We start from the raw sequence: 24,214 nt of genomic DNA on the forward strand, positions 1-24,214 counted from the left end.
TACTGTGAGAGCCCATCATAAATTATAATAAAACAGCATGGCGAGACCCAGTGCACTGTTATTACCAAATTCGCAGTTATAAAGCACAGAAGTAATTGTGGGTAATGTGTATGTATTACTTACAGACTGCAGGGGGTGTTCCTATTTATTATCTCTCTGTGAGAGCGGCAAATTTCTGTGGGAGTTGCAGAGAATATATTTTAGCTACTACATAACCTCCGCTTAAATCATACACTCCTATTAGCTGGCACGACTCCTTTAACACCAAATACAGATGATGAACAGCTCTGTCTCAGTATCCATCTGATATTTCCTCAAGTGAGGTTTCGGCCTTCGGGGACCTCTCGTTCGCAGAGGCAATTTCCAGGACATTTAGAGGCTTCCCTATGCAGTGAAGCCCTTACTTTGGTTCACTAAGTGTTTATAAGTAACGTCTGCCTCCTCGATTTTGTCTCCGCATGTGCCTGGGAGATATGTAGCACTGCAGTGCTCGCTGATGTCCTGTGCTCTATCTGGGACGCATCTCTTAGTAACATGCCACAGCCTAACTGGATCACAGATAAAGTGATATGATTGGAACAGATGGTTCGAGGTTCACTCGCTACCGCTCGGGCCTCCTTTATAACCCGGAATAGACAAAAGAGGACAAAACAGAAAGAAAAAAAAAAAAAAACGCCAAAGGTGGCAATTGCTGAAGTGTCAACTGTTATACTGAAAACATTCATATGAGTTGCTCCAGGAGACAGTGGGACATAGGAAGTAAGCACAGTGCCTGAAGGGATGTTTGAAGCACAAGACTTAGAATTACAGATGATCCTGTATATATACTTACATTTTATAGTATATGTTTGTAGGTATGTGTCTAAGTACATATAATACTATTTATACGCATAGTATGCATGCGTATAAAAAAATGTACAGGCTGCCACAACGATAAACTAAATGTTTGTTTTATTTGCCATTTCTGACTGTTAGATTGAAGAGCTTCATAAAAATCCGATTTCCAAATCCTTTCAATTCGCTAATGCTATTAATGTGGTGTTTTGAAAGTCACGATATGAAACTGACAGATCATGCATGCTTTCTGCGATCAGACGCTGGTGTACATGGCCGTGTTAAATCACAGCCAGCTCCTTGAAATCAGCGTCACGTTATGTTAAAACTGTGTGTTCATTATGAAAAATAATTTCACAAATTCTTGCAGACATTTTTGGTGTCTTTCTTCCGAGATGGATGCATTTCATTACTGTCGACTTTCGCGTCTGGCCATATGCTGCCATGGAAGCCATGGAAGCAGTATTCAAAGAGTGACGCTTTTCATGGACTCCGAATGTAAATAGGCACATAGAGTCTCTCTGTCTCTGTCTCTCCTCTTCATTCCTTCGATCGCCAATATACAATGGATCTCTAATTGACTTTACTCTAATGGACATATACATTTAGTATACTTGTAGGTTATATGTATACTAATGGGTATTATATATGGTGTATTGGTCTGACACACACACACATGAGCTGCAGTATTAAGTTTATATCTCTATATGTGTAAACCATGTATTTAGCTTGCATGCAAACACTTTGTCCTTCTATTATGTGTAGTTTGCTTGCATGTTGTAATAAATTCAATTCAATCTTCTTTCCTTCATATCTACTGCAAACCAATTCAGAGCAACCAGCATTATTTGTGATAAGTAATCGAAAAACTGGATGTGACTTGACTATACCGTGGAACTATTATTGTATGTTTTGTCAAGCACTTTATGCAATTTGCGGAAACGGAGAGGTCTAACTAATCCCAGCTGATTGCGGGCCATCTTGAACAGGAGATCTTCTTGTCCAGCATGTACCCTGCTTGAATTATTGCTATTTTTTTAATGAGCCCAGGTTAGTAGTAAGCAGTACTTTAATCCTCAATAATAATCCCATAAGGGATGCCTCTTCCCGGATCAACAAGCCTGACTAGGAGTTGAAACTGCAAACCTTCCCCATAACCCAAATAGTGCATGACGAGCCGAATGTGCTGGCTGGATGAACAGAGTGGGCACAGTGACTGATGAAACATCTGGTACTACAGGACTGATTGTGACACCTGGGAAAAGGGCTCTGCCATACACATTGCCCCTCTCCAATCAGGGAGACATTCCTCTCATCTCACAAGTGAAATACAATTCTCCATTATCACCCGCCAGCATCCTAAATGTCAGGCCTGATTTGTAAATGATATGCTACTCCTAATTACGTTGATATTTCCAGGAGCAAAACAAACCTCTCTCCTCCACTCAACATCTCTGCGTTACTCTTGCTCTTTCTGGAAATGTTCATGTTTTTTTGTGACTTTCTGTTATTGTTTAAGTTGGGCGGCCTTTTAGGAAGAAGAGCAATTCCATTAGTGTGGTATTCACTAAAGACTTAACATTTAACAACTCTACACGAACAGGTGTCCTTTTACTTGCTGCAGTACTAATGTCCTCCGGGTTAGAACACCAGTCTATCAGAATCTGCGAGTCATCAACTTAAAATTAAATGAGGAAAACACAGTGCTCCCTGAAGAATCTGAACAGCATAGCAACACTTGAGCCCATCTATTGGCGGTGTCAATAACTCACCTAAAACTCTAATTATAAATTAGCAGTCGAGCAGGAAACTCTTAAGTATAGGTGCTTGGATGTAGGGCTGCTGAATATATCACACATTGATCACAAATGGATCTTGATATCAACATAAAGAATACAGATATCATACAGGATTTACAGATTGTTTTGCTACATGACAAATATCAAGGCACAAAGACATTAACAATGTCTTCTTGAGTGTTTTGTTTATTGTAAGTCATATCATTAAAGTGATACTGAATACAATCATAAGTTCACAAAATACTGTGAGGCCTGTATCTGTGTAGGTTTCTACAATACTAATTCTCAAATTCTGCAGAGTATGTCTAATTCGTATTGTATTTTTAAGATTTTTCAAGCATTAATTACTGTCACCATTACTCTAAAGTATTACAATGTCTGTGGTAGAGAAGTATTTAAGTGCTTTCTTGTATCACAGTGTTTTGTGGTCTGTGTGGTTGTGATATATGGGTTTACCACAGGGGTTAAGGCAGCCTTTGAGCTATGTCAAATGAGTCTTCTGGCTCCAATAGGCAGCATTGGCCCTGAGGGTCAAAGAATAGGTCATGCTAAGACATCTCGCAGGAGATGAAAGATTATTCCAACATCTTAACCCACTGGGTATTACTATCATCATTAGAGATGTTTTCATAACATAGCCTTAGGATAAAATAAATGAGCCTTTAGACAGAATAAATGACTGGTCTGTAGAAGGCCTTGCTTTACCACTGTAAGGGCAGAACTCCATGAGTCCCTCACCTCCATTAGAGGAGACAATGCGATTCTCTTTTGTGGCCTCCCCTCGGCCCTCTCTCAGTGTGAGATGAGTTGAGTCTTCAGCCGCAGCCACCAGCGAGACAGACTGCCACATCGACTTGTGCTGCTAGCATTCAGACATGGAGACTGAATGAAAAAGTTGGCACATTTGAAAGACACTGCGTCTGGAGAGAGAGCGCATTAGGGCTCCAGACGGTCTGGAAGAGGAGCGTGGGCTACTCAGGCCTGATCTGAGAACCCCGACAAAGAGCCAGCGAGCACGAGGCAGACGCAGGCATCCCATTAGCCTTTGAGTCTAAATGTCAGAGTCTCCACTGGCCTAGTTCACCACGCTCTTCCTTTCTCCCCCTTGAGAACCGCAGCGCAAAACTACAAACAGAAGCACAAAAAATAAGTCAAATGTCAAGTGAGACTATTACTATGAAGCACAGTATTTGTTTGATGTAAGCCCACAGCTGATTCTGAGAATTTTGTCATTTTTGAGACAACACTGGCTGCTTAGTATTAAAAAAAAAAAAAAAAAGAACAGTAAGACACTACTTCACTCTGAACACAAAAGAGAAAACAAGAGCGTGTATCATGTTGTTCAAGAACTAAGAGTGAGCAGGGTCTGGCCCTGATTGTGGCCCTCGATGCATAAGTGCTCCATGTACTGTATGTGACATTCCCTGGCGAAGGCAGCAGTAAATACAGGCGTCGTCACAAGGAGTAACAAGACACATTCTCCAGCCTCCTCTGTGATAGTATTACACTATTCTCGCCTTCAGTTTGAAGCACAAGAAACACATTTCGCTTTCATGTCGTTTCCCAAAACTAACTAGTTAAAATAGGATTGTAGACTTAAGATTCTCAGTCTGCTAATACGTTTTTCTGCAAGCTCCATTCTCAGTGCCCTTAACTGGTGAATAGCTGCCCAGGCATAATGCATACTTGAGGTTAAATAGACCGCGTAAAGAGGAAAAAGAAAAATCTTTTTTACTTAGCTTTAAGTAAACTTCTGCAAAGCTCGCCATTTAAGATAAATGCCACAGTTGGTCTATTAAGGACCCATAACGATGGAAACAAATGGACACCGAGGAGGATGGTTTGTGAGCCAACACATTGCTGCAGACCAATTTATATACTCTAAACATGGCAACGCGAGCTAACTGGTGCCAAAAGACTTGCACAGCATGCGACTGGCATGCAGAGCACTTGCTCTCTTTTTCTCTGTCTCTGGACTAATTGCATGTGTGCTGTTTATACTGGCATAAGTATGCGCAAGTCAATTTATTGGACATTGGAATTGCATTAATAACATCTGCATCGTCGTCACTGCCCCAATCTATACTCCGCTCATTTTCATTCTAGCACTCGTTTTATTCAATCACTAAAACCCATTGCTTTTAATGTAAAGGGTGCAATTACCTTTGTGATTTTATACTTTTTCCCATAGACATCATCATCAACATTTCTCTTTCTCCATGTTTCTGACACAAATAAATTGACACATCACATTAAAGGAGAAGCAGAATCGCTTAGTGAGAGGAAGAAAAAAAAAATGTAGAAATTAATGGCCAGTATTGGCTAATGTTTTTGCCATGGCAACATATCACTCATTAGGTTTCCAGCCACGTTCAGGGAGGGCAAAAACAGTTGGAGTCAACTTCCATCGCATGCAGCTCAGAGGCCATCCATCTTGCTCCATCTTATCTCATCCCATCCCATCCCAAACAGCAATTAGCTAACCCAAGCCTCTGCGGTCTAAATCACATCCAGCATCTCGCTCTGGCCTTGGTTCATCATCCCATTACACACATTCCATACAACTAGCCTCCTTTTATGATGCGCTCTTCCCACACACTCACACTCCAGTGAGGTTGCCGGGGTTTGAGGCTAACCTACCAGTGAATGTGCTCTGCAGTTCAGTGTGAAGGTTAAACATCAACGAAGGAAGTCCTGGGTTTCAGAACCACTGGCAAACCTCCATTAAGAAGCCAATGTGGCCACGGTGTGGTTTTAGCTTCAGCACGCTTAATGGGAACATTTTCTCTCCGTTTCAGCTGCACCGGCACAGTTGTTCTGTACACAACCGTACCAACGCCAATTGGGGCACGGGAGGCCATTTTCAAAGAGATAAACACATACGGATGTAACTGTGAGCACCGTAAACCTGAAAAAATGTGTCACATTAAATGTTTACATCCATTTCAGAAACTTAACTGAGATGATTTCCGGCTGGTGTTTGAAAATCTGATTATTCTGCTGTTAGCAACTTTAAATAGACTGCATGATTCAAATTAAGTACAGAAATGCATACATGGAAATTAAATACCGTTCTTAAGCTTAATTACCCCTGGGAATGAGGAGGAGACAATACACAAACACGCACACACGGAGAAGACAGAGACAGAGAGAAAGAAAAAGAGAGACAAAGAAAAAAAACGGAGACACACCAAGCTAGATAAAAAATGCAGGAAGCTGGTTTAGTAGTGTCTGCGATGTCACCAGGGAATTCGCACGATTGTTGACTTCCATGTAAAGAGAGACAATGAGTTCAGCTTCATTGACTTCTACAGATGCAGTGAAGCACAGTAATTACCGTAGCTCAGACAGAGGCGGCGCTACCACCGAACACTCAGCCTTGTGGAAACCGACGCACAAACCTAAACACACACACAGGCTGGCATACAAGGTAACATTAACTACAGTTTTACCTGCCACACTGAGTTATTCAAGGAAAATATATATATATATATATATATATATATATATATATATATATATATATATATATATATATATATATAATAACAAGGATGAGATTATTCTTCAGCTCAAGAAGCAGAAGAAGCAGTTGCAAGTGAAACTGATGGAGGTGGAATAACAACATCACAACGGTGGGAATGTATCACAGAGAGGGAGCAGATATTCAGAAAACCAGGAAGAATTAGGAATACTAAAACAATCTAATCTGTCCTTGAGTGCCCTCCTACTGCAGCATTGTTCTGTCAGAGCCAGATAAGTTGGGAAGCGCTGCAGTGAGTGAACAGAGAGGAAAAAGCAAAAAAAAAAAGAAAATCAATGATAAGAGTCTCCTCTCGCCACAGTAAAGAACTGAGGTGTCTATGCATTTGGGGGAATCTGACCTGTACTGACATGCTGGTGGGTGTAGGATCAAGGTGCAGTTGCTGCAACCACTATAAAAATTCCCTTCAAAGAAGTCAAAATGTTCTCAAGCCACACATGTCCAAGCGTTCCCCAGCGTTGGAATAGTTTCAGCCCGGGTCCAGTGTTCTCTGAGGCCCTGCACTACGTGACAGACAGAACAGGAGCCCATTTCTTCAAGTCCAAGATATGCAAATCCCTTTTCCCCTGATGATGACATGGGAATACTTTATGCTTAATGTGCAAACGTCCCATCAGATAGGTGTAATATATACAACCTCTTTGTCTTCCACCTCAGGTCACCCATCCAAGGCCTGCTTAATTCATTAAACACTATCTTAAGTGGCTCAACTGATGGACTTCCATTATTCAAAAAGTTCCAGAGCAAGTCTTCTACTAGAATTACTTCCCAGCACTGGTATCTAAATTAAAGTTAAATATTTAGAAAATCTTTCTCAAGCTGCTTGAGGAACAGGGCCGGACGCTTTATGTGTTCATTTCCAAGATAAGTCTGACAGCAAACAGATGAAGTGGAAGATAATTTGCCATGAGTCTGCTCTGAATTTCCTGAGCACAGTGGTCTGTCCAAACACTGAGTGGTTAGCAAAGAAAGCAGATTACTTATACATGTTCACACTTAAATGTTTGACAAACAGAAATGCATCAGGACAGACACACCTTTAGCCACTTCAGGGGGAAACATTAAGTATTCATATGCAATTAGAATCGGACTAATAACCCTCACAATTATTGAAGGCACTGAATTAGTGGATTAAAGAGGCCAAATCCGTTAACAAGTGCAGTCTAACCTCTTCAGGAGTAGAAGTAATGAAAGAAGATGCTGAGAAAACTGATGAAAAACTGAGGACAATCGCTCATTGATTCCCTCCATCAATAATGCTAATTGCCATCTAGTTTCTTACTTTCGTCAGCTGGGAGGCTGCTGACAGCCTCACACTGAGTCCACAAATCCTGCATTGCTCACTGTGGTCTGACAGGACCAGGGCATTTGCATAGTTTGTGTGTGCTGTCATCGAACAAAATTGCCTTGTGTGTTATAAGGTGGGACTTCATCCCAGCTAAAGATGACTGAGAAGTGCTCGCCTTGGTAGAGGCTTCAGCAGAAATATTTCTTTCTATCTGACGTGACAAATACTCAGCATGCCTTTTGTGCCGAACATTGAGCTTTTTAGTTAAAAAATAAAAATTACCAGTGAATTCATAGCTCAGTTAAAATCTTGGTAACCAGTTAAACTGCTGCATGAAGCTATTCTTCAGTTATGAGTGGACATTTCTGCAGATCACTTATTTAAAAAGAAACCTTTGGCAGAAATGTTCTTTTTCCGCACGGTTGGTCCACTATTAATTCCCAGATGTGTAAATAAGTGACTTAAAGATACCATCATACTCTATGATGCAGTACAGAATGCTAAATGTGGTGATAGTCTATGCTTTCTGAAGCTATCGCTCCGCCTTTAACACATTCACACGTATACACACATTAAGAGCTACATGATCTGTTAAGCGGAAGCCGTTTCTTTGTTTTTTGGCATAGATTAGTGCTTCAGCTGTGAGGAAAGGACAGCCCAATTTGTCAAGAGAGTGCATGGAGCTAATCACATCAAAGGAACTGCTACCCAGACTAATATCAGCCCATGAGCAGGACGCCTCATTCATTAGTCTGCATCTGCAGGACAAATCACTCCTCTGCCAACATACAAAGGCACCACAGACACCCAACCAAGATGATGCAGTGAAACATGTGGGAGCCTCCTGACATGCGATAACCATGGACAAGAATGAGGAGAAACGCATTTATATTTGATTTGATTATTTGATTAATGTCACATAACATAACGCTTGGAGTTTTGAAATTGTGCTCTGTGCAGCGGCTCCCACTGAAAATCTGACGCATGGTAAAGTGGTGCTGCAATGCACACTGCAGCAATCATGTGTATGCAAATTGTGTGCTTCAAAGAAGGAAAAAAAAAAATGGGCTATTTCTCTATGGCGTAGAGCAGGGCGCCTTGGTTTCTCCTTCGCTTGAGTGGAAATATAGATCAAATCGATGAAAGATGGGTCTTGTTGTTCTCCATAAGAAGAAACAGGCATGAAGAATACCCCACCTTCTTAGCTATAACAGAACTGAGTTGTGCCCTTCAATGCAGTGTCATTTGTCTCTATTTTCTCTGTCCAGTGAGTATCACATCCGAGTCAGCATTTCTCCCCACCTTCCTCTGAGGAGACAACCCTTCCTCCAGGGGTTTTCTGGCCGGAGACAGGATTGCAGCTAAGGTTGCAGACCACAGCTATTCAGATTCCTGTACTCCACTGCTGCCAGTTGCTACGTGGGAACCAAACCACTAAGACGCTTATTGACTTAACAGAGTCGTTATAGTGCAGCGTGTCCACCACAAGTATTTTCTAGTCAAAGCTGTTGTCAGACAGCAAGGAGGTATAAGAAAAGTCTTATTTTCTGAGGCTAACATATTTTACTTTTACCAGTCCATTGTATCACAAAGATGGTTTAGATATTCAGGAACAATGTGCTTTTTTTCTAATCCCACAAAAGAGAATGTCTAGCAAGCGGATGTGCACTCTGTTTATATAGTTACATACATAATAAAGTATTTACTTGTAATAAGGATGTGTGAAGGTATATAAAGCCTCTTTGACTGGCAGCTAATTCAGACCCATACATGTTCCCTGTCACATGGTTGAGATGGTGTTATTGTGCTCTTCTTCTGTTCCATAAATCCTTTTCATCATAGATACCGAAAATCTTGTTGTTGTTGTATTTGTGAGACGTCGCAGCCGGATGAAGCCAAGTCTTTTATCATAGTCACAATGAGTGTCTTCATTGTGCATTTCAATTCCATTTTCTTCTGCTCATCTTATTTGGTGGAAGCGAACAACTTTCTGCAGTCATCATCAACCAGCAATCCCCGGTTTTACCCACGTGCACTCGCACAGGTTGGCGCACAAACAGACGAGTGCACACTCTGACGCAAAAAGAACAGCGGAACGGATTCCTGATTCAAAAGCCATTTTCTTAAAACACAACAGGAACTGTCAAATTGCTGTCGTGAAACTTTGTGATTTACCAAACTATGAATAATTTGTGCATAAATTAAGTGAAGGGATAATGAGAAATGCCACGCTTCTCTGATGAGAAGAAATGGAACGCAGCAGTGGCCAATCAACTTGTGAAGATTGAAAAAAGAATCAACAACCTCACCTGACATAGGAAACACGCGGGGATGAAATACCTGACTAGAGAGTCAATAAGCTTTCATGGCTGCGGCGTCTGACCAGCTGTAAATGAAGGGGCAGCGGCTTCTGTGGGCACATGTGGAGATGAGCCGCTGAAGATAAGATGCACTGCCTCCTTAACTGTCTCTCCTAGCTGCAGGGGATTCTGTTTCTCTGTTCTCTCCCGAGCTTTGAAGCTCTAATGCCTCTGATCTGTCATCTATCTCCTGCCTCCCATGCTGTCCAGTGTGCGTCTGCTCGTGAGCAGGACCATGTGACGGCGTTGCAGCCAGAACGCAGTGGGGAAAGGAAGCCAGGCCCGTCTTTTGTAATAGGGCAGACTGTGCTAATATCAATTCATTAAAAAGCTCGGGTGTGATGTGACAGTTCAATAGTGGCTGGCTGCTGTGAAAGGTGTGTAATTTAGTCCAGATTATGTCAGTCATAGCCATCTAAAGTGCGTGCATTTATAAACAACACATATGAGATGTTTCACAGTGGGGATTGTGACGTTTCCTCACCAGTTGCTTATTCGCTTACTGAGCACTGCTATTAGGCTGCCAACTGCCATTTCTTATGGACGGCACTGGCCTTAAGTAAAAAGCTGAAGGATTAACACTGCCGAGAGTTGGACAAATCAAGATCTTGTTCAGTGTTGGTGGTCAATCAGCACTGGATCTGCAGTGTGCTCAGGAAAGACAGCCAGACAATATTCCAACAATCTTATTTTGCTCCCACACTCTCTCTCCGTCTCCCAATCTTGCTTTCTTCCCCACAGCCCGGGGGTGTCTGCCTGGGAGGCACGTCAGCATGTATCTCCCTACAGTCTGTCTCTTTGCAACTGTGGCAAATCAATTCTTAATAAACCATCTGAAGGCTTCCTCTGCTATACCTTTCATTTCCCCTCCTCAAAGCTGCAGGGCAAATTAGCCTGCCAAGAGGATGATAGGGAGCAAGCGTCAGAAGAAAGCAACAGAGAGGGGGGGATGAAAAAAAACGACCCAACACCTACAATTAAATTAACAAATCACTGTTCTTAATTAATCAGGGAATTACAAGCAGAACTGTGGGTTTGAGACGTGACTGACATGGCTAGGGCTCCCTGCATCTGCTTTTGTTGGTGCTGCTGGGGAGGGGAAGCAGAGTGAAGTAAAAGAGGAGAGGAAAGGCAGATGAAAGCTTAATAAAAACTCTCCGCAGAGCCCCCTGAGCAGCATAGCGTGGCTGTTACCTCTACTTCTCATCCCCTCCCCTTCCTCGGTTTCCTTCTTCCTCCCACTTCCTCATATTCTTGTCATTCCTCCCTGACTGAGGTTCCCTCCCCTCCCGCTGAAACTATCTCCATCCCTCACCTCGTCATCCTTACCCACGAATTGCCCCTCACCTCCCCCCCCCTCCACTTCCGTTTGTTCTTAGACCCATGTTTGCTAATGAGGTGTGGGATTGACAGCTGGATTACACCATCACTTTGTAATCCTTTCATTTCTCTGTTTAGGATAATCACCCTCCAGACCCGAGCCTCGCCTCTGGAGACAGTCAACAATGTATGTGCATGGTTGTGTGTGCACACGTGTGACAGAATAGGAAAATGTGCGATTCAATTGTGTGTAACTAAAATTTCCCAAAGCTCCAGTCATAAGAGGGCAATAAACACTCATTATCTCCAGTGTTCACAAAGGGCAAAAATGTGCCAATCATCATGCAAGACCACCAAAAATGTGCTTCACTGCACAAAAAAAAACAAAAAACAACCCTTGAATTGCGCAGAATAAAGCTGTCGTTCTGAGCATTCATGTCAATCTACCTGCTGGCTGAACCTGACTGCAGCTCTTCAACTCGTTCTACCTCAGAAATGAGCAAACAGTTTTCTCTGGAAGATGGCAGCTCCTCCAGCCCTTTTCCTTCTCCACTGTTCCTCCTCCCTCCCTTTCTTTTTCCCCCTCACTCCCTCACGGGAGCTTGTTCCCTCTGCGGCCACAGTATTCACTTTGTTTTTGATCATTCTCAGACTCGGAGCTAGACAACTTATCTGCTACTCTACATTCTCTCAGGCCCAGAGGAGGAAAGCGGGGCCTTTCATTACCCTCGCTCTTTGGCTCTTCCTCTGATGTGCCGAAAAAGACAATAGTCAGATAGCGACATGGGGGAGAAAGAGACTTTGGCCAGTGTGCATTTAAAAGTGGGTCGGTTGCGGGGCTTTAAACGGCGTGCTCACTCGTCACAAACTTTGGCCAATCGTAGTCCCTGGCCTTTTCAGCCTTACAAACGGAGCAGTGCCACATTGTCATACACTAGTATTTGACATTCAACTCAGGCCTCACAGTTGTGCAGAATATCAGATAGTAGATAATTACAGTTCTCCGCCGCGGCTATCCACTATATTTTCAAACGAGTGCGTAACCCGCGAGTTAAAATGAACAACAGGTTAAGTTGGATACTCGGCATGCCTTTAATTCTTCGGGCTCTGAGAGGAAGCAAAGCCTACAAATGTCAGGGATCACAGTAGAATGCAACAAACAAATTACTGTTCGCACACAGATGGTATAAAAACAGAAAGGAGCAACCTACTGATCAGCTGTTTGGCACAAAATAATTGGTCGTGTTTGAACCGTGTTTGAAATAGAGCAACAGCAGGAAACCTAAAATAGACTCACTTCAGCACTGTGGAGTGCACTCTAACCCCAAACTTCAACAGCCATCATCAGTTTATAAGGGCATATATTCACAGCTTAGTTCGGTGCAAATGTTAACTGAGAATGTGCGAGTTACTAACACAGAGTGACTTCGGTTGTCAAGCTATGATAATCTACCCGTTGGATTTTTATTTCAACAATTTGCATTTCATTGGGGAAGAAGTTCTCTGTGAAATTCTATGATAAAAATGTGTTCAGTTTTTTTTAATGGAGGTTTGAAAGGAGTCTTTATAGCAAAAATGTATATGGGGGCGCTCAGACCACTGCTACAGTGCATAATCATTAGAATAGTTCAGACTTATTTCTATTAAAACAACTCACTCTGTGTTGAGGGGTTTTCCTATCTCGTGTTCTAACTTTGGATGTTACAAAAGTATTTTTTTCATTGATGTTATCACATTATCACCTATGGTTTGACAGCACATGAGGGGATATTTTACATCATCCACATCTATTGAACCAGGATGAACCAGTGTAACGCCCATCCCAAACACTGTGACTATATATGGTGAGCCAATTAAAAAAGAACAGCCTCGTGAATTGAATGCCATAAATCAGGTAGTTATTTTGAAAATCATCCGACTTGTTGTTTTCGGTTCAATGAGACTCTCAACTCCCGATCACCAGTATGATGGATGGACGGTAAATAGACTTGACTGATATAGCGCTTTTCAACTGCATGAGCAGCTCCAAAGTGCTTTACATTGTTAATCCCATTCACCCATTCACACACACATTCACACACCGATGGGAGCAGTTATGGTTCAGTGTTTTCCCCAAAGACACTTCAGCATGTAGAGATGGGAATCAAATGTGCAAAATTCCTATTGGGAAATGACCGCTCTACCATGGATGGATGGATGGATGGATGGAAGGATGGAAAATATCAACCTCAGTGACAGTTTAGGTTGCTTTGACACGGTCATTTTTTTGTTTGACCCAGCTGAATTTTGGAGACCAGTATGGTGCGGCGCTGAAGGTTTTAACACGCCACTCACACATGTGAACCAAAAACAGCCACATTGAAAGCTGCCTGAAGAGGTGGTCTGAGTACACACTCTGGTTCAGTGCGAGAGCAGTGTGAAAGTGTAGTCACTCCAGGGTGCACACCAACCGCCTGGTGTATTTACAAGTCTGAGCTGAAAACGCTCCCGCAGTCTTACGAGCTCTGCATTGTGGCTTGGATCGTGAGAATAGTGCATATGATCACACAGGGCGAAGGATAACACCAGCAACCAAACATGCGGCCAAAGCGAGATGCTCTGCCTCGTTGAGCTTCATAAATATGTGCACAGTATGGGGACGTATGTGCCATGTTTCCAAAAGAGCTCATAACAAAGGAGTTCCGATCGCTCTGTGCAACAGAGCTGCATAAGAGCACTCAAAATTTTGTGGAATATATCAAAGCATTATGCACTTAATAAAGCAAGAAGACGATGGTACAGAAAAGGAAAAGGTGATTTGGTGAGCTGTGCAGAATGCTTGTGGAAACACAGGCTAAGTATAGCACAATGCTCCTCATATCATTATACTCAGAAGTTGTGGAAACGTGATGCTTCCCATGTCATTAGGATGAGTAGACAGAAGAATGTTTGAACGTAGTCTAAACTAGCTAAAATATATCGATCTACTTCTTGGGCTCCACCGAATATTTCATCCCGCAGTACCAGGTGTGAAATATATATATATTTAAAAAAAAAAAAAAGAAGAAGAATTTAGTATTACCTCTATTGCTTGTGAGTAAAATAGAGTTCCAGCAAGTCAACCACGACCTCAAAGTGCCTCACTATCCAGCCAACTCCAACCCGAACCACTGGGAAACATAAGAGTTCTCTCTGAGGGGAAATCAATAAAGTCTGTCAAAAAAAACCAACATCTATCTTGACATGGATCTACAGACACTGTTTGCAAAGGCCAGGTCTCCATTGGAAATGCTTTTGTTAGCCCCTTATTAGCTTTTAGCCAGTTGAATAGCTCAGACAGACACCATGGGACTCATCATTGTCCTCTGATTAATTAACATTACTGGCACTCTGTTTGTCGACCCTCAACTCCTTTATGCTTTTCTCCTTCTTGTCCTCTGTGTTCCTGCACAGCTTCCTAGTTCAGAGGCAATGATTTGACTGTGTGCTGAACTTAAGAACTTAATAGGGAACATTCACAAGGAGTTCAGGACACAATTAGTGATTACCAGACAGCCATGTCTTCTGAGGGCTTCCATCCTCGTTTCATCCTCCCTTAACAAAGACAAGGGATCTTCAAGCAAAGGGAATAGCATATGAGGCTGTAATGCTCTTGGATTTGTCCTGCCCACAGAGAGATCATACACTTCTGCTGTTGATTAGAAAAGTGTGAGAAATGGACAGAAGTATCATTAATTAAAAATAATGATCTGATCTCAGTTTGGGGAGTCGAGAAATAATGGAAGACTGGGTTAGAGGTGAGAATACTGAAGCATTTTCCGTACTATTTCTGCACCACTGTTATGAGGCGATTTTATGACAATGGCTGTAAATGAGCTTTTAGTCCACTTCGCTTTAATTATGTTTTTGCTACAAGAAACCAGTTTTTAAAAATTCTGAGAAGAGGAAAATTACCCAAAGTGAACTCATACATTTTTAATTTCCAGGCACTAAAAAAAGCAATAAAAAAAAAAAAAAAGACTTTTGAAACAGTAAGACAAAATAAGCTTCAGATGCAAAACAGTGTCACCCTTGTCACTTGCGCCACCACTGTCTGCCTCTATCACAACAAGCCAGCAGAAGAATTGAAATAAAATGATAGTGCCATGATTGGCTGTTTTTATCACTTTTTTGGGGGGGTTGAGTTCACAGTGGCTTCATTTCTAACTGAATCAATTAGGCTCTAATTAAAAATGCTACCACATACAAACAGAGGCAGTGGAGGAGTTTGAACTGAGTGGGCAGGATGAGAACACCAGAGTGTCTGGGTCCAGGCCAAAACTATATCGAAGTAGTGGGCGGTCTGGGAGGGGACATTTGGATCCCATTTGTTTTAGAGTGCCATAATGGATTTCTCCTTTTCTTTGTGTTTTTGGGTGAATGTAAAACGGCATCCAGCACCATATATGTTAACGTGCTGGCTGTTTCGGGGAGCAGAGCCTTATCTTTTCCTTCCCTTTCGATCCCGTTGAGAGGAAAGTGCCTCTCTCCCGCTACGCCACCCTCTGCTTTACCCTCCCTCTGACAGTAGCGGAGCTAAAGAACATGGTCAGTGTGACTCTTGAGCAAAGAGAAAACAGCCTTGTAGGCTTATCATTATCCTGCTGGTGTAATCCCTGTCCACCGCATCCCAGCAAACCAACAGCCCTGGGAGCACCTCGCACCACTCACACTCCACATGAAAAACTATTTCAACCAAAGAGAATGGGGACACCTTACAACAGACGCTCTGCAGTCCTAATCTGACAAAGCCCAAAGAAAAAAAAGAAAAGTATTCCTAACCTCAGTCTGTGTGTGTGTGTGAGAGAGAGAAATAGAAAGAGAGAAAGGGCATGAGGGAGACAGAAAGGGAGAGCTAGTAGTGTCCCCTTGTCACCTAACAGCCTTCACAGCCCATACAGACCATCTGTGCATTAAAGACCTAGAGTCCACGTAAAGTATTTTAATGGGTTTAATGTCTTCAGGAGGGCCATAACCTTGGTCCTGTAGAACCCCAGAAGGCCCATCACAGCAAGGCAGGAGGTCTCTTAATGTACTAAGCAGATGACAAGGATGCAGAGTTCACACACACCACAGAGTAACTCAATCTGCAGGAAGTCTGCAACATTTTTTCCTTTGCTCCCTTGTCTCCTTTGTCCCACCTCTCAAAACAAAGGGAGAAGATGTCAAAACTCCCATTAAATAATAATGGCTTCCACCTGTTTTTTTTCTCCCTCTTTATTCATTCTCTCCTGCTTGCCTTTCTAATGGCCAGCTTGGAGAAACCTTGAGAGTACCCACCATGCACTGAGCACCAGTCCCCGACCTCAGTGCACACAGCACACTCGAGCATAAAGCACACACACAACAAACCTTCATAAGCCCATACGTGCTGTTTCCCCAAGCCTAATAGCATTATTCAAAAGACACCCTTGCAGGTGTACAATGAAATCCAACACTTCTCCCACTTGTTGTTTTTCTCATAAATCATTCGCATTTAGACCTTAAAAAAAGAAGAAAACAAAAGTTGAATGTCCACCTAAATCATTTTATACGAGCCTCTCTGGAAAATTCCACTGAAAATTTCTTTACAAGTAAGAAGCGTACATCAAGCATAGAATTACACGCTAGGTGACGATGTGTCAGCTGGATATTTATAAAAGCTCCCTCAGGTCAGATTAGCCTTTGGCCTAAAGAGCATAAATCTGCACTTCACTGTATTTTTAGTGTCTTCACCGCTTCACATGACGTCCGACAAATGTCGGCCTCATGCTTCTTTGTAATTAATAACCGCTGAAATCGAATAAGTCTGCTCCTGTCACAATGACTGAAGATCTGCACAAAATATGAGCTATAAAGCCTGTAAAGATTTAAACAGATGGTGAGGACAGACTCAGGATTTGTGTTGTTATTTTGCTTTTTAACAGGGACTCTAATGCTATGAAGAAGTGAGCTGCAACGAGCCTCTTGGAGAATCGGAACAAGATAGGACTTAAGGAGTAATTTGAATGACGTAAGACACCTTGATCCGAAACTAATGAGGAACGACAGAAAACAATGCACATGGATCTGACATGAAGATCCAGAATGCAACAAACGAGTGTGTATCCCAAAACTGCATGATCTCCATTAGTACAACTGTCTATCGGCCCAGATAACACTGCAGGCTGTGTGTCATGAGATTTAAGGCAAAAGGTAAACAGGAAATCAAAACAATGCGATTCTGTTTGAGGGTGAAAGGAGTGAGGGGGGGGGGGGGGGGGGGGGGGGAGATGATGTATTGTCCATCCCTAAGGAGGGTGTGAAAAGAAATGATATCTTTTATTCAGGATCCCGGGAGTCACCTCTTCCAAGCTGACTTCTGTCGCCACATCATCAGCTCTCTGAACCAGTGAAAAGTGCGAGCAAGCTCTGGTTTGTGGGGAAGAGGGAAAAGGAATGTTCTGCTCATTCATGGTGCATTATTAAATCCTAAGGGAGAGGATCCCATAAGGTTATTTGTGACGGTGAGCCATTTTTTCCATATGAAAATAGCTCTGTGCATTAAAAATGGGGGTGAAATCAATACTTACTGTATATCAACTTCTGTGCTTCAAGTTGAAAAATGATGTTCAGAATACAAAGCCTACAGCAAAGTAACAGCCAAGCTATTGGATTTTGAAAAATCACCTAAAGCCTTATAGGCAAGCTTCACAAGCCAAGGCAAGTGAGACTCATCACCCAGGGCCTTCTGAGTGCCCGCTGGAAGAGATTTGGGGAAATATTATCCCGGAGAAAATTACAGCTTTGAACAATTTGTTTTATTCAAAACGAGAAAAAAAATAAAAACTCTTCCATTCGGTTCTTCTGGTTTCTGGGTATTCGTAAAGTAGGCAAAGACCAGAATATTCTGTGAATGTGACGGAAAATAAGGGGTCACTGAAGGCACGGAGAAAGGATCTGGGTTAGGGAAGCAATGGACAGATTTAAATGGCAACAACTGCACAGTGAACGTCTACTAAATGGCAGCGAATAAAGACTTTGCAACAGACACCGAATGCATCGGTGGGTGTAGGAGTGAGAAAGTCTGCACGTGTATATGTACACCTGTGTGTGGGGTTAAGTGAGAGTGCTTAGTGCATCAGAAAATGTATTTATGAGCACAATGGCAAAACTAAGCCCAGCAAAGGTGGGGGTTAGAGCCAGATACAGTTATGTTACTTTAATACAGACATTTGGACAGTTTATTTTGCCTGATGAGTTGCTGAAAGTCTCATCTTAAAATGGATCCAAGCATCAGATTTAAAAAAAAAAAAAAAAAAAGAAAGAAAGAAAAAACTGCTGACAGAAGAGAAAATATCCTGTTCCTCCTGAGAAACTGCTCTGTGGATGTCAGCATCATTAGAGCTCAGGTACTGACATGTCCAAAAAAAAAAAAAAGAAAAAAAAAAAGAAAAGGCACACCACACATCACAATCGAACAGATCTGTCTTTCAACCCTTCCTCTTCGCTCTCTCCCTCGGTCAAACACACTCAGACAAACACAACAACACACATACAGAAAAGTCACAGCTGCCCAAAAGCACCAGTAACCCAAACAAAGTCCAAGGTCAGCAGAGTGGGCTCACTGAGCTGAAACCACCATCCCTGGCTTTCATTACCAAAACCAGAATCAGCAGAGGGATGCAGGAGGGACACGTGAGATGGGGGTATGTTTGCTGGCTCTGTTTATCTGTGTGAGTCTGGCGAGGGTCCAACTCACAGCCTCTCATCTGTGGGATACAAAATACTCCAAACATCGTGACAGCCGCTATCCAAACATCAACCTTCAAATTATTTTAACAACTGATTGTTTTTTGCGTTTCCTACATGGCGGAAACAGAGTGAGAACAGAAATGTGTTCAGTCTGACTGATGTTCAGTAAGTTATTTCACAGCAGAGGAAACAGATTTGAGTGTGAGCAGTGCATATGTGCGTGGTTTCAAATTGTCATTTGGGTTGCTGGAGATTAGCATGTGGTGGTGCAGTGGGTATGTACTGGTTGGAAAGTCTGTGATAGCTTTAATGAAAACCAGGCATGAGAGGCAGGGGATTTCTTCCAGTGCTGACTCTGTTATACATACATGTATACAAACACACTGAGTTTAAAGGTGAAGGGCTCTGCTCATCTAGGGTCTCACCTGCCTTCGGCCATAGTCGGCTGGGATCTGCTCGGATAGATGGATGGACTCACTTCTTAGTGAGGTTCTTTTTCCATCTGGAGCCGAACCAGATTGCCCGTGCAGAAAAGCTATGGACCCCCCCTCCTCGGAATTCGATTTTCCCAAACGTTACAGTGAAGCCAACTGGCAGCCTCACCCACTCTCACCAACATACAAAAGCAGCCTTATGAAATGAAGGCAAGGGATGGTTTCCCAGGTCTGCTTCAGATTCTAGAAAGTGTGTTAGTAGGGTCTTATTTGACATGTGAAAATCTCATTTTGACAACTTCAGAGCAGCCAAAGCGTCGGACCCCTACCGCGGTGTCTGGAGCCAGAGCCCAGATTGGAGACCCCTATCATTTCTTTTTCTTTTTTTTTTAATCCGTTTTTAAAATATGCTTATTGATTTATGGCTACATACGAAACAAACTGTCCCTGTTAAACCTATAAATTGATACTCAGCATGACGTAAGATGCAAAAGTACAAACATAAGATCAACATCAAAAGCAGTAATTACAATCCAGACCTATAATCTGCCAGGGCTCTGTTTTAATATGTATTTCAGTCATTACTGATACCTGGCAGGATTTTTCCAAATATATAGAGAAAAATCTATTCCCACAGCCTGAACAATGCAGGATTGATACTAATGCTTATTAGACAAACTGTGCTCATCAATGAAAACACTCAGCTGGCTTCAACAGGCAGAATTTTTAGATAGTTATCTAAATAAGCGCCTATGTTGATTATAGAGTGATGATTGATTAAAGAAATTATAACTGAAGCACTGCAAATTACTCCTCTAAATGCTGAAAACTGAGGATTTAAATAAATTATGAAACTTTGAATGCTTCATTTTTGCCATCGTTGGGCCAAAATTTGCTTTCATTAAAATTGACAATGTGACTTTGCAGAGAGGCTTCACTGTGGCGTGATGCTTTCAAAAACAGAAATCAGCCTTTCCCATTTTAGGCAATTTGGTGCATCGGAAGCACTCAAAATTATCAAATGTGAAATGTAGCACCCTCCTCCTCCACCCTGCTGACCTCCTGTCTAGACCCAGGCATCCTCCTTTTCATGGCCAAGGTCCTAGTTCTGTCCTTCCCATCATTCCCCCCGGTGGCTAATGTGTGTGTGTGTGTGTGTGTGTGTGTGTGTGTGTGTGTGTGTGTGTGTGTGTGTGTGTGTGTGTGTGTGTGTGTGTGTGTGTGTGTGTGTGTGTGTGTCATTACTCCTGCCCCCATCTGACGGTTTTGGGTTAAACAATGTTATTATTAAAGCCTTTCCAGAGCCGCTTCCTGCCTCCCTCCAGTGACACCCTTACCAACTATAAATCAACTGGCTGAGCCCTGTAAATCACATAGGACGTGTGTGAGTGTGTGTGTGCATGTCCGTGTGTGTGTGTGTGTGTGTGTGTGTTTCATGGCGGGCCTGGCCATTTCAGCTGTGCACTCACACATATGAAGATGACATTGCAGCTGCGAAGGTGCCACAGCAAAGATGGGCATGTTACCCTCTGGCCGGATGTTTTTGAGCAACACAAGAAAAAAAAAAAAAAAACGACTATTATGCTGTCGTTGTGTTTCAAGACAAAATCTGCAGATAAATGAGATGAGATGTGCATGATTTATTGACTGTTTGGTTTTTTTATGAAATTCACTTTAGAGTTTATTAAATCACAAATTATGTAGTGCTCAGTAGAAATGCAATAAAGCGTCTAGTGTTTATGGTAAATTGAATCATTAGAACTGAAAACAAGCTTGTTACACGTCTAAAAACAAGATCGTCTCTTTAGGACCAAACCACAGAAATAATATCCTGAGAAATAAATGGCTCCTGTGCAGCAGTGATGGCTCATTCTATGATTGTTTGTGATTGTGTTGACACCCCCTGCTGGGCTGAAGACATCACTACCACACTGAGACCAAGCACACTGCCACTGACAATGTCCCACATCCAATCCCGCTCCCAGCCAGGACACAATACAGGGAAGTTAATGAGACACTAAAATCAGACTGATGCCTTTCTCCAGTCTTATATCACTGGGGCAATGAAGACACACACACACTCATATATATATATATATATATATATACACACACACACACACACACACACATACCCATGCACATACACACGCTTGCAAACACATTTAAAGACACAAGATAAAACAACTGGAGAAAAAAAAAAAGTACTGTATGCATGAGTTTAAAATGCCCATGTGTATGTCTGCATGCACGCGCTCACTCAGGAGAGAGAGTCTAGACAGTTGTATCCCCGCCAGGTCTCTCACAGCTAAGGAGAGTGAGAAATATATACCGCGCAGCTGCCGAAGACACAGTCGACCCACAAAAGAGCTATTGTGCGCCCACAGCAAAACAATACAGCTTAGCTGAGCTATGAGAAAAAAACCATTGGGATCAATAGAGAATTGCAATTAGCCCACATTGGCAGGAGCAGTGCCAGATTAGACACAGGATGTCGATTCCATTTCCTGCACTATCGGGCCCTCAAAAGTTGGTTGGCTTTTTGTGTAATTGGAGCAACACACATTGAGTAAGACACTGTAGTGTGAAGGTGGTGCTATAAGAAATCCTTGTAATCAAGATGGATTTAAATATAATCGTGATATTGAACAGGTTCAACAATCACAAACAAGATAAGAGCTCACACATCCGAAACACGCACACTCCTGAAGTAAAAATAAATTTGAGTTGAAAAAGTGCCAAGCCGAGTGGCAACCGTGTGTGATGTTCCCGTTTTCAAAATTTGAGATGATGATTGGAAAAAGTTTCAGTTTTGCATCTGTTTTGCAAGCACTGCTCCATGGGTTCACTGATCTCTTCTCACCAGCCTGTGTGTAGTGAGGGAGAGTGTTTATACTCATACTGTAGACCGTCTCGACAGCATGTAAAATAACCAGCGTGTAAAATTAAAGGGCTTACCTTTCAGGATAACCTGGCCTTGCATTACATCCCTTGAAATCAACACAGAGTAGAAGCTTTGTGAGAAGCCGGGTCGGCAGGGACCTTTGGAAACGTGCTCCCCATTATTCCCCTGGAACAAAGAAAATACAGTGTAAAGACATCGATAAACATGGATTCCATTGATTTTTCTTTTTGATTTTTTTCGCTTTGGCCACAAGCCTGGAAGAAAAGAACCATAAAAAAAAAAATCCAGCACTTATCAGAAATATATTCAACAAACAAGTTTATCAATACCGGTGGTCTACTGTTGATAGAATACTCAGTCAAATGCACGTGATTCACGGTGGTGTAAAGGAACCATTTCCAAAAAACATGAGGACTTCATTTTAAGTGTTGTGCTGAGGGCTGAGTGTGACACACACACACACACACACACACACACACACACACACACACACACACACACACACACACACACACACACACACACACAGGAGAGCTGCATGAATGCAGCACCGTTTTCTCCCTCCTGACTGGGTCTTCACACAGCATTCACACGCTCTGCAGACAACTTTGCACCCTGCATTTAGTGCTCACTGTTGGTTAAATGAAACGATTTGACCCAGTCACTGCAGGCATACTACTAATGTATGCGCATACTACGCACAGTGGTGCCAAGACAGGCTGGAGTGAAGGAGACATTTTACACTCTCGATCTGCTCCTCTTGGGAGACAATGATGCCGGGATGAAACATCCCTGTGCATTTGGGCTAAATGCTCATACTATGAGAGCGATGCTTCTGTGGCAGGCGGCATGAAGGAAACATCCAGGGGCGACTTGGAGCGCCATTAGGAGAAGCCCACTGGCGCCGACTTAATCCCAGCTTTATTGATTAAATGACAAGAAAAGGTTGAAAAGCACGTCACAACTTCCAAGTTAAAGTTTTTGAGGGTGATGTTGCTTTATGGTCAGAGGTGGTGCATGGAGGGAGGGGGAATGCAGCTGAAATTGTGTGTAAATGAGTTTGATGAAGACTATAGCAGCGGGCGATTAAACGGTGCCGCAATTTAACTTGTACTATAGGATGTTTCTGCCGGGCGATGGAGAAGACGGTGATCAAGAGGAAACCGGGCGAAGATCTGCGGACCAAACTGGCTCGTTAAAGCTTACTTTTCTTTAATTTCCGTCTGTTGTACACGGACATTCATTCGGGAGACCAATTAGCGCACTTGTAAGGGAATAACGGGCAGCGTTACGCGGCTGCAGCAGCTCCTCTGCGCTTACTCCGTCTGGCTGCATGACTTTATCCAAAGCTTCTGCGCTGGAGCACAAAGCTGTAGTTTAAAAAAAAAAAAAAAAAAAGAACAAAAAAAAAAAAAGGAAAGAAAAACGGTCAATCTTACCGAGAATGTGTCCAGAAGAAGAGCTACTGTCAGGACCAGAGCGAAGTCAGCTCTCATCGTGGCGAACAAGCGATCCAAGGCTGCCTTGGACAAGGGAACCAGAGAGAAGGGTCGATTCGCAAATTCTTCCAGTAAAAAAACTGTTTTAATCCCCCCACTCCTCGTGTCTTGTTTTTATCTTTTTTAATTTTTCTAATGATCAGACTGCTCGTTACGTCCCTCCGCGCGCTCCGTGAGTGTGCTGCAGCTCTGGCCAGACTTTCCCCGGCTCTCTCATGTGCAGGTGAGCGCAGCGCTCCGCTCCGCTCAGCACCAAGGCGCAGCCAGCGTCACTCCACAACCCCTCCTATCACCCGGCGCAGCGCGGCGCGGTGCGGTGCGGGGAGAACTCCACACACACGCACTTAAAGAAACACTCGGCGGAGCCTTGGATCAAACAGCCGCACTAATGACGTCTGTCCGAGGACCCCAGTATTTCATTTCACGGCTCTTTTGTTTTATGGTTCCATGGAAAAAAAAAAAAAAAAAAAGGGGGGGGGGGGGGGGGGGGGGGGTGTGTG

The 24,214-nt window shown here is 42.8% G+C and overlaps 1 protein-coding gene across 1 annotated transcript in view; it reads right to left on the reverse strand.

Moving 5' to 3' along the window:
- Positions 1-23,933, reverse strand: part of LOC308112974 (cadherin-4-like) — a gene marked incomplete at its 3' end in the record, with an annotated part of 231,031 nt that extends 207,098 nt beyond the window's left edge. The window contains exons 1-2 of the mRNA XM_080468827.1: positions 23,655-23,933; positions 22,269-22,380 (exon numbers count right to left, since the gene is read on the reverse strand). Coding sequence (XP_080324953.1) covers positions 22,269-22,380; positions 23,655-23,711 — 169 coding nt within the window. The 5' untranslated portion in view covers positions 23,712-23,933. The remainder of the gene's footprint in view (positions 1-22,268; positions 22,381-23,654) is intronic.
- Positions 23,934-24,214: the final 281 nt, after the last annotated feature.

Source organism: Lipophrys pholis (genome assembly GCF_963383615.2).
Source record: "Lipophrys pholis genome assembly, chromosome: 8".
In the NCBI taxonomy this organism is placed as follows: domain Eukaryota; kingdom Metazoa; phylum Chordata; class Actinopteri; order Blenniiformes; family Blenniidae; genus Lipophrys; species Lipophrys pholis.